This window comes from Amphiura filiformis, chromosome 8 (assembly GCF_039555335.1).
Source record: "Amphiura filiformis chromosome 8, Afil_fr2py, whole genome shotgun sequence".
NCBI classification, from domain to species: Eukaryota; Metazoa; Echinodermata; class Ophiuroidea; order Amphilepidida; family Amphiuridae; genus Amphiura; species Amphiura filiformis.
Window position 1 is genome coordinate 17,630,567 of NC_092635.1, and position 12,026 is coordinate 17,642,592.

The 12,026-nt window shown below is 35.3% G+C and overlaps 1 protein-coding gene across 1 annotated transcript; it reads left to right on the top strand.

Moving 5' to 3' along the window:
- Window positions 1-3,385: 3,385 nt before the first annotated feature.
- LOC140158719 (S-crystallin SL11-like) lies at window positions 3,386-11,508 on the top strand. Its single transcript, XM_072181912.1, has 4 exons — window positions 3,386-3,625; window positions 8,126-8,341; window positions 9,709-9,815; window positions 10,162-11,508. Exons 1-4 carry the CDS (start codon window positions 3,493-3,495, stop codon window positions 10,330-10,332), a joined length of 627 nt encoding a protein of 208 aa, XP_072038013.1. The 5' UTR covers window positions 3,386-3,492; the 3' UTR covers window positions 10,333-11,508.
- Window positions 11,509-12,026: the final 518 nt, after the last annotated feature.

Sequence of the window (12,026 nt, forward strand, 5' to 3'; positions counted from 1 at the left end):
GTCAATGCATTGTGATGTCGTGTCAATTTTAGGATGCTCATAAATGGAATGCAAATCTGCCACAAATGGCTATAATCATAAAATTGGCACATTTCAAGATTTTGAAGGTTTATTTGGACGCTTGCTTGAAAAAGCAACGTTAATTTAAGTACCACAGGTTAAATGCATATCTTTTCTGACTTCATCAAAGAAAACAAAATTTAAAAAGCTATCATGAAATAATTATAATAAATTAACCAAATATACTATTTTAGCAATTTCGGCCAATCTGCAGACAAATTAAAGCTGAAAAAAAGACTAAGTTCAGCTAATTAATAACCGTGATTGATATCAGGGTGCGGTTTTTTTGCACACATATGTATACAAAGTTCTTTCAATCGATAACAAAAAATACACAAAAAGTAATTAATTATGCAAATTAGCTAATTACAGCTAATTATGTATTCATGATATTATTATGTAAATTAGGCATGCGTAGTTTTGGGGGTTTTCAATATTTAATGAAAGTCTTTTCATTCATCATAGATTTGTCAAGTATGAACCTTTTATGATGTTAAATAAAGAAATTGCAGTTAATTACTTTAATATAATACAAAAAATGCAAAGTTTGACATTTTAACGGTGTCTTGAACAGAATTTTCTGTAAACATGGTATGTGTCACCATTGCTCAAAGCCAAATCCGAAAAGGAAATATAAAAATTCATTTGCAATGAGACTTTAAATTAACATTTTGTTATCTGGATTAACATGGGAAGGCAAATGGTAAAAGGAACCGCCATTCTACTATACAGTGTATACAAAATGGTGTGGCCTTTGACACGCACAATGGCTTACATCTATTGTGGTTTGTAATATTACTCCCTCTAAATTCACTTTGATAATATTATTTTTCAACTCGTTTTCCTCAAGTGTGCCATTCGTTGTCGACGGAAATAATTTACATGCTAAGAAAGATTAGTATTTCAGCTAAATGGTGGTAGGTTTTTTTCTTATTTTAAAAGGTCTATATTTATTAATTTATGAGGGATCTTCAACAATCCATAAAAACAGGTATAAAGTAGCTCTTAAACGAAGCAAAATTATTTTTTTCAAGACCCGATGGTAGTCAAAGAAAGGTTTCACACACCATATATTAAAAAATTCAACATGGATGGGTGCCAAAATGGAACAACTTTGATGCGCGCGTTTATCAAGTTATTGTTATGCTTGCATGCACAGTGTGGCAGAATAATTGAGCAGCCACTGTGACATACCTACTTTTACATCAGGAAAAATCACAAAAAGCTTGTTCAGAACCGGGGTTCAGAATCTGTAACATTGTGATAAATAGTACTGTCAAGACAACCTTTTACATCAGGAAGATTAAAATGGCATGAAACAATGACATGAATCTGTCTTTGTGGAGTTTTCAATTGTAGCGTCAACATGATTTACAAATGATTCGACGTTGCCATTTTTTCAGTTTCATTTGGGCGAGGATTTTATGCAAAAAGTATATAAAGGTCTTGAGTGGGCTTCGCTGAACAGTGATCTTCTTAGGGCAAGTAGATCAGGATATACATCAGAACTCAGTTGTTGTCAACAACAAGAATGAGGCTGCTTGGTAAGTAACAGTCGCGGTTTGTTTAATCAAATTTGTTTAATCAGTCACGGTGTATTTGAGAAGATTCAGATATTGTTAACTTAATCAAACAGTGTGTTTTGTTGTGAATTCTGACGTGAATTTGGGTAAAAAGTTTTTTTGGTATTGGTCTTTTTAGATCGTTTATAAAATCATATAGTATACTTGAAAAATGATAGTTGAAAATACAAATCTTTTTAGCGATAAAAACAAATCGATTCATTACTTGCAGTGTGTAAACATAGAAAAATCACTGTTCAGTCATCTTGTTCAAATAGTATCAGATATTGTGCGTTTCAGACTGCATTACGTCGCTGGAATGACACTGGAATCTCACTTTTCGGTGAAATTAAGATTTTTTACTAATTTTGTAGAGCGAGCTAGCAAGCCAGGCTTTATACCCGGGGGTCACTCCCATTGTGGCCCGTACACCATCCGCGGTTATAAAAACGCGTAAAAAGGGTCGTTTTTTGTGGGTAGGCACGATACGCGCGTATCGTGTTCAGGGTGTCAAAACATGAAAAATTGAAGAAAAAAAAAGGGTAGCAAAATTGCCGGGCAAAATTGCAATTGCTAATACGCGGAAATGAAATTTAGGGTATGAAATTTGATGGAAGGAATAAAATCCCTGTTTAGGGTGTGAAAACAGGCGCGTGTACCTGTTTAGGGTATCGTTTTAGCCGAAGGTTAAATCCTTGTTTAGGGTGGCTTTATACTGGCAAAGCCTTGCAGGTCTATCTGCAACAATAAATCACTAGGCACCTTATTTTCAAAATTGAAGTGAAAAAACCTTGTATCTAATATGATCATGATGATAGATAAGATATAATGCCCGGATATAATGCTAGTTACCATGGTTACGAGGTTTTGTTATTACACATTTCAGCCAATAATGAATTAAGGGAATGTTATTGTCCAAAAACCTTGTATCTCAAAACATCAACAATTATCAATGACATGTCATTTTTGTGTTTTTGATTGTGTTAGTTATTATAGAAATGACTAGCAAAGCTCATACAAAACATCGTTTCTTGAGACAGTCATTTGTGCTAAAATTTCAAGACAGCAATTTTGTTTTGTCCTGCTGAATGTTCTTCACTCTTTTGAGATCGGAGTTTTTTTAATTACCATGATTACTGTGACGAAATTTATTATATTCATATTTTGATTGACTATAAAATCCATTTGAATTTTAAAATAATAATCTCTTCCCAAACAGATTGTTTCTGTTGTGGATTATGTTCTTATTTAAGCGTCAATCGGCAAGTGCGCGCAAAAAGCTGGTAACCTAATTCTTTTTGCTAGTAAAGGATGAAAAATTGAGATCCCAAAAAAGGAGGAGGGGACAAACGGTTTTTGGCAGGCCTAGAGAGGGAGAGGAAGCATTGTCGGCACGCCGTTTGGAAATCCCCCCGTTAGCTGATAATTATTACACACTCTAGGCTTTAGAAACCCTGGTACGGATATTGCAAAAACACTATTAAAGGATAAAGATTTGCCTATGTTTCATTTAGCAAAACAGGGTATTATTTTTATAATAATAAATAAATAATAATAAATAAATAATAATGATAAAAAACCCTGTATTTTTCGTGATTTAGGAACATGTACAGTAGCATGACAAAGCAATAAATTATTGCTGACCACCACTTATACGTTTACCATGCAAAGCAGAAAAGATTTATAATTATACAAAATTGGTGAAGCGTTCATGAAGCGTTCAAGGTTGGTGGGTTGGTTTCGCATGCATATATTGATATTATTTTCATGCTCAATTCATTTACACGGCTAGCCACGTCAAGTGAAGTCATACCACCACACAACTGGACTATTCGTCTGCAGGAACTCACCCTTCACCGATCCATCGACAATGCCTTCCTATAAGCTTACCTACTTCAATGGCAGAGGAAGAGGAGAGCCTATCAGACTGATGTTTGCTGCGAAAGGTGTTCCTTATGAAGATAACCGTATCGAATTTAAAGATTGGCCCCAGATGAAAGCCAGTAAGTTCGTTTTTCTTACTTTTATATAGTTGTTGCTGCTACTCTTAATATTTCCCGGGACACTCGACTTTGGAAGTGACGGGATGTGCGGACAGCAGTTCGAAACTAGGGATCTTTCTGTGAGAACTGGCCCCTCAAAAGAGGGTCTTTCCGTGAGACAGGGGAAAACCTGACCAAAAAGGGAGTCTAGTCCGTGAGATTGGGAAAAATTTTGATTTGAGTCAAAATATAAAAGTTGATACAAAATTTTCAAAAAGTCATCCCAATTTGAAATTTATTGAAATATTTAAAGAAAAAACGGAGTCATTCGGTGAGAGATTATCAGAAATTTGTCCAACATTCTTGAAAAAGGGGGATCTTTTGGTGACAAGAAAACAAAAGAAAAACATCCTCGTCACCCATTTTTAGGTAGTGCACGGTGCACCCCTTGGGCTCTATTGTTTTTACCTTTTAGCATTTTAGGTATTAGGTCTTAAATTTAAATACTTGATCAGACCATATTCCTTGTCGTGATTAACAACATTACCACGATGCAGCAGAAAAATGGTGTGTGTAAATAAAAACACAACAAACGCTGAAACTGCCTAATTGCTTTCAGTGTAAAATATTGGATAATTCAATATTCCAATATAAAAACGTGCGTATTTAGCAATTATGTTGACTTACGCGAGCTCGAGGGGTACGTGACTGATTGTGAAGGGGCGTGTCTGTACATGGTGGATATTTGGGCATGTTGATGGGTAGGTTGGTTTATTAAGTTTAGGTCGAAATTCACCAACTGCATTTACACAAGTAAGATTTTACAAACGCGTGAGTGCAGGGTACCGGGTGAGTAATGCGAGTATAATAAATTGCAGCTGATTATATTATCACCTTTCCTGAGTTCATTAATTCATTATATCGTTTTGCTAATTTAACTTTACAGCGTGTATGTATCCAATTACTCTTTTATCCCAAAAATCAACCCCCCCCCCAAATAATGTGGTCTAAATTTGTGTGTGTGTGTGTATTGTCAATTGTGTGAAATGTGTTCATGCATGTAGTTCAAGGTAGTTGTATAATATCATAACAAAAAGTACGCAATGCAGAATTTGCAGAGTCATACATTTCACCCAAACCTTTTCAGTGTGAAGGATACGTATACCACAAACACAAAATTTGTCGAGTCATTCATTCAAAATTACAGCCATAGCCACTAAGTAAATTCGGTGGATGTGATTTCCATTGAGCCTTTGACTTTTCAATTCAGCTTTCTTTTCAATATGAAAATTCTTGATTTCCTGGTATGTCATTGGTGATATTTACCAATAAATACCGATATTTCTCCTTATTTGTCACCCGATTCGTTCGTTGTGCCACACAAAAAATTATTAGCATTGCAAGTACTTGTCAAATATTGTCAATATGAAATATGATCTTTATCCATGGCGGTTTTTTTTTAAAGACAACTCTTGTTTGAAGGCACACCTTCCTCTCATGCACCATTTGATTGGGGGGGTCACCGCCTTCGACCATGTCGGCGACAATATTACATTAGAATTTATACTTTTATACACAGTTTTTCTTGCTCATCAGTGAGGCATTATTGTCGCCTTACGCGAAGCGGGGGGCTCAAGTGACTCGAAACCGGTGGGGGGTCTTTCAGTGAGAAGTTCCCAAAATAGGTGGTCTTTTCGTGAGACTGGGGAAATGACTAAAAAGGGGTTATTCAGTGAGACAGGAAAATTTGGATGAGAGGAGATGACAAATGGGGGTCAAGTTGTCCGCACATCCTCGTCACCCATTTTAGTGAGTGCCCCCGTTGACGAACTTGGCAGTAATTCGAACATTACATTAAGAATAATCAGTGGCTAGCTTTTCGATGGGGGGATTGCAACACCAAAATACACCAAAATTAGATTGGGCACTCTTTTAAAGGTGTTCTTTAAAAATTTCCAAGCCACCCCGCTGAGTCTGACCGCTCCCAGAAAATACTTAACTGATTGGGAAAATTGTGTGCAAAGCACGCGCAAATTATTTTGCTTTCTAGTTCTTATTTGAAATGTCACCGAGGTGTATTGACATTGCTCATCGAGTAGTGAAAAAACAAAATTGCTCATTGAGGATTCTACTATTAAATGTTTTTGTTGCTCACTGAGCAGTATTTAAAAGAGAAATTGTCATAACCCAATTGCCTACCTGCCCCCCCGTTATATCTAAGGTGTGTCCCTATAGGTGACAAACAACTTATGGAAGAAAGGGAGGGGCATTATTATGAAAGTTCATCATTTGGGGCTCTACACGGGTCATATATATCTAAAGATACTCATATTTTCATAAAAATTACCTCAAATCGTTCGTCTTGCAAAAATAAATAAATAAATAAATAAATCAAAATTAATAATCCTAGATGATGCAAACTCGTGATTTTCGTAACTTTGATTGTCTCTTTTATAAATGTTATATAACGCCGCATATTGGTACACGGCATGGGCCCCTTTCACGTTGTCTTTTAGGGTTGGGGTACGGACTGTTAGTGTTAGGGTGTCGATGGTAATCAAGGTATTCTATAATTAGTCCAATTTTCCACTACCAAATCAGAATATTGATACAAATGGTAAAAATTTGAGACATTTTTCCAATAAATTTGCTTACATGCAAGACCCCGTAAGAGGTTGTCTTTCTAATTTGGACCTTCTTGGGTACATTTAACATTATTATCCTGAATTAACCGTAAAAGTGGGGGCATTTGCCGCCTTGATAAACAATTATGTGGAGAGAAGGACAAAGTTTAAACAAGACGAGTTCTAAAAATGACAATGTCCCTGTAATGGGAAGAAAAGAAAATAGGAATAATTTAGCACGCTTGCCTAAAAATATTGTCAACGAGGAAAAAGATAATGATGAAAGACAGACTAGAAAAGAAAAGAGACAAATGTAAAATAAAGAACAGAAATAAAAATAATTCAGAATGGAGAAGAGAGAAAAACAATTGGGCACCGCCGCACCGGAGATATTCGAACCCACGCAATCAAACGATGGGCATACACACAGAATTTAGCAGTGACTTTAAGGGATCCAAAATGAGCGTTTATTGCGTTTCGACAGTATTTTTTGTGGGACATGAGAGCACCTCCTATCGAATTGCATTCTGAATACGAAGCATATCTTTCTGACATAATTTTTAAAAATCACAATATAATACAAATTTTATGACAAATTATAAAATTTGATATTTTTCAAATTTTTGATATATAACAGTCCTCGAAGTAAATTATATAAATCTAATGATATATTCTTAAAGTGTATGTAGCAGGGAGGAAAAGCCGACGGTCAATTGAAAATTTTGACCTTTCATATTGAAGATATGGATTTTTTTCCAAAAGACCTAATTTTTTTGGTGTTTTGGAAAAAAAAATCCATATCTTCAATACGAAAGGTCAAAATTTTCAATTGATCGTCGGCTTTTTATCCCACCTACATACACTTTAAGTATAAATCATCAGATTTATAAAGTTTACTTCAAGTACTGTTAAATATCAAAAATATCAATTTTAATGATTTGCCATAAAATGTGTATTAAATTGCGAATTTCAAAAATCAAAATTATTTGATATCAGAATGACATTCTTCATATTCAGAATGCAATTCGATATGTCTGATGTGCTCTAATGTCCCAAAATAAATACTGTCCAAACGTTCATACCCCAGCCCTTAAGGCAATTATATTTAAGACCATCCACTGATGATGCAAATCAAAATGTACACTTTAATTAACTTATCCATTGCCTTCTTCATATTTCTAAGGACGGTAACTTAAGGTGGTACTGCTAGAGTGTACCTCATTTCTTAACATATATAATGAACCACTTGTCTTGATTCACTGAAATTTCAGTGAAGTACTAATTGGATTCCTTGCCCATATAATATACATAATTTTTGTTACCAGTGTGTAGTTATTTTTTGAGAAATATGCAAATTTAGTCACAAAATTTATCAGGGGGTGTAGTACCACGTTAAGGGTAGACGAGGTATTGTTGGTCGAAGCAACCTAAAAATCGATTTTCATTATCTAGATCAATATATTATTCAAAAATTAACACCTTGATGTTTTGCAAAAGTTCATAATACAAATCGTATACTTTGCAAACTTGCTTAATTTATTGTTGTTAATTAGTTATGTACGTTTTACAAAAGTGTTGTTGTTTCAGCCCTCTTCACAACGTAACTCAAGAACCGCTGCACCTATAAAAGTATATCTGTGATATTTTAATTCTTCTACACGCTCGCTATGAATTGAGCAATGCAATTTTGCCAAAGCTCACTACCATTCGAAAGATGCTGTGAACTACCAAGTCACAACCTTAAGTTTATAGTTTGCGCTAATAGTATACACTTCCAATCGTAAGACAATGTAAGACGAGGGTCTTTCACTTTCAAGAATAGTGGTGTCGTCCCTGCTTTTGATTTTTTATTTTTTTAATAAGCCCGTAAATAATTTTTCTCGTTTGATTTTTTCAGGCACACCCTTAGGTTCTCTGCCTATATTGGAAATAAATGGAAAACAAAAACTGGTCGAATCTAAAGCTATCAACAGATACATGGCTCGTGAGTTTGGGTTTTATGGAAAGAACAATATGGAATCGACAAGGATTGACATTGTGACAGAAATAATCGCCGATATCTGGAGTAAGCTCACAGACGCAATCTTTGAAAAAGACGAGGCAAAAAAGGCAAGTTCCATCTTTAAACGGATATGACGTTTTGTGGTGTGTGGTGTACACTGGGTGGCCTGTGGGTACGCATTAGACTAGTCGAATTTCTGGAAAAGGGACGTGGATAAGCCATTATGGTGATTTTTTGTTCACGTGCAGAGTAGGTTAGATATGAAAATGGAAGAACAAATTTCTATACACCTGATCCGTGAACTGTGTCTTTTTGAAAGACTCTTCTTGTTTTCGGTAAAAGTGGTATCTATGGCTTTTAAGTCAAGTTGGGTCTTTTGGGGAGAAAATATTATGTATCTTCATACGAAAGGTCAAAAACTTTCACCTGATCGTCGGTTTTCCTACCAGCTACCTACACTTTAAGTACATATCAGTAGATTGATCAATTTTACTTCGAGGACGATTAAATATGAAAAATATATATATATATATATACCAATTTTTAATAATGTGCCATAAAATTATCACAAGGACATTCCGAGTCGTATTCAGAATGCAATTAGATATGTCTGATTGTGGACTCATGTCCCACAAAATACTCTGCAAACGTTGCTCATCCCTTAAGATGTTTTCTGTGCATAGCATACAGACATTTTCAAGGAGATTTTTCCTTCAAAACATAAACCCACGCCTACTAATTTCTAAAACCACTCATATGAGCGGCAGTACAATATTATTATTATTATTATTATTATTATTATTATTATTATTATTATTATTATCATTATTATTATTATTATTATTATTATTATTATTATTATTATTATTATTATTATTATTATTACCAGGCGGTTACCCATATTTGGCGGTTCTCGGCTGGGCGCGATTACCTGGCTAATGGTGACTGTACCCACCAAGTTCATGCCCATATGACATGTTTTACTAATTTGACCTCAGATGACCCCTGGTGACCCCAAAATTTGGCACTAAATGGTGACTGTACCCACCAAGTTTCATGTCAATACGGCAGTTTTTACTAGTTTGACCTCAGATGACCCGTGGGTGATCTCGGATGACCCCAAAATGACCTTCCAAAAATTTGGCTCTAAATGTTGTCTGTACGCACCAAGTTTCATGCCCATACGACAGTTTTTACTGATTTGACCTCGGATGACCCGTGGGTGACCTCAGATGATCCCAAAATGACCTTCCAAAATGTTAGCCCCGTACAACCTACGACAGCCTCACATTAGCAGTCACAGACAAACAAACAAACAGATCTACAGAGAAACAAACAAACAGATCTACAGAGAATAGCGTATTATTATATAGATTATTATTATTATTATCATTATTATTGTTATTATTATTATTATTATCATTATTATTGTTATTATTATTATTATTAATTCTGTTATTGCTGTTGTTTTCAGGGAGAACAACTCAAGAAGGTTTTTACGGAGACGGGTCCAAAAAAGTTGGAATTCTTGGAAAAATTTCTCGGTGAAAATGACGGAGGCAAATCCTACTTTGTGGGTACAAGTGTAAGTTATAATCTTCTTCGTTTCGTAAAGTAGTTCAGGTCTCGTCTTCCATTGGCTCTCCTTAGACCAGTTGCTGTGATTTACAACGTGGCTGCCAGCATTTCAACTTGATTTTTTTTATTAATTAGATTTGGTTCACTCAGTGGATTTAAAAAACAAACCCATGATGTAACACTAATGCTATCTGTCCCATTCCAAGTTTGCCACTTAACACTGATGACACGAATGATGGATGTTTAACATTTTATTTGTTATCCAAATTAATTTTATTACAATTGTTAAACAAACTGTATAAAACATGAACGTTTTAATTTGTTTATTTTGTTTTTCTCCATTTAATATGCAGATCACCTTAGCTGATATTGATTTCATACATGTAATGAGCTACTACCTCTTCCCAGGACAGAACGACAATGGCTTGGATAAGTACCCTAAACTGAAGGCACTACTTCAACGGGCTTCTGCTAATGAGAAGATTGCAGCTTGGATAGCTGAGCGACCTGTAACACAATTCTAAACAGACTATATAGCTTATAGTAGAAAAACATTATACCGTATTTTTCCGCGTATAAGACATGGCTTATCTGAGTAAGCGGGGACGATTGCATTTTCATGCACGTGATCGTAGAAACATTGTGCAGTAGGTCTATAAGATGTATGACGTCATTACTTGTCAATATCAGAGTTATTATTATAGATTCTTATCCCGCGGTCGTGTTTTGCTACAGTATCATTATAGAAGTCCCTTATATCATGAGGTTATATACAGAGAGTAGACATTCACGTGGTTTCTTTTATTAAACCTCATTTAAATACTTGGGACCTCTATTATGATACACCTACCCTTGTTTTACTGTGTTATGGCTAACCCATAGTTGCTAACGACTAACCCCCTAAAAAACAAAAAAGAAGCACGATAAATCCCATATTATTTTTTAAACATATATTTATAAATGCGTAGTAGACATTTGGTACCCAAATTTTTCTTCATCTTTTTTACAATTTCCATATTTTATTTCGTGAAAGAAATGGACTGAGCTTCAAGTAAAGGATCAGAATTTATAATTATACACTTGCTACTTACAGAATAAAATCGAATGCTTAAGGTTGTTCTCGATCACCGAAGAAAGTGCAGCTGAATCGGTAGTAGAAAACATGTAAAGAAAATGGTCTAAATAGATCTGATTCAGAGAGAGGTTGAGCATTTTATGTTCCTTGCCTAACTATTAAGGAGTCGATCCCTTTTTGCTATAGCGACTCGGTAACTTGAATATACGTAGATGGGAAATTACTCATCCAAAACATCGCCTCAGGTGATATCTGAGTTAGGGTTAGATACCCTATAACCTTGATATCACCTAAGGTGATGATTTGGATGAGCAATTTCTCGTCTACATACAAATTCAGATTAAAGTCTTTGGTTATGTAAAGCACTAGCACCCAGAAGAAAAGCGGGGGTTGTAATGCTTTCAAAGCTATATAGTGTTTATAATTTGGAGTTTGCATATTCAAAACCAAAATTTTTAACACTGACCTGACAGTTTCGTATGTCTTGGGCGATATACTTATTCAGAGTGATTGGTATCCCATCATCCTCTATGCTGGTGGTAACACAGCTCCATCCCTTGGTTGCGTGGTCTGAGAAGAGGGTCAGTGTGTATAAAAGCAGATGAATAAAAAAAAGTGACTGAAAGTTCAGATGTCAACGTGTGTTTTTGAAGATTAAAGCTAAACTTTATACTCGATCACTTTTGCAGAAAAGCGAATTGCACGCCTCGAGTACTGAAAGAAAGTTTTTCATACTGAGCAATCGAGTATAAAATCAGCCGATGTTTTCAATGGATGATCAAAATTTATTTTATTTTGATATTTTTTCACGACTTTCATGTATTGTTTGATTTTTTACTAATTTGACCTCAGATAACCCCTGGTGACCCCCAAAATTTGGCCCTAAATGTTGACTGTACCCGCCAAGTTTCATGCCAATACGACAGTTTTTACTAGTTTGACCTCAGATGACCCGTGGGTGATCTCGGATGACCCCAAAATGACCTTCCAAAATGTTAGCTCTAAATGATGTCTTTAAATGATGTTTTTAGTAATTTTACCTCAGATGACCACTGGGAGACCTCGGATGACCCCAAAATGACCTTCCAAAATTTTGGTTCTAAATGTTGGCTGTACCCGAGAAAAAAAGATAGAGAAGCGACA

Coding starts and splice junctions, on each gene's coding strand:
- LOC140158719 (XM_072181912.1), top strand. CDS start 3,493: ATGCCTTCCTATAAGCTTACCTACTTCAATGGCAGAGGAAGAGGAGAG. Junction 3,626..8,125: donor TTGGCCCCAGATGAAAGCCA/GTAAGTTCGTTT, acceptor TGATTTTTTCAG/GCACACCCTTAGGTTCTCTG. Junction 8,342..9,708: donor AGACGAGGCAAAAAAGGCAA/GTTCCATCTTTA, acceptor GTTTTCAGGGAG/AACAACTCAAGAAGGTTTTT.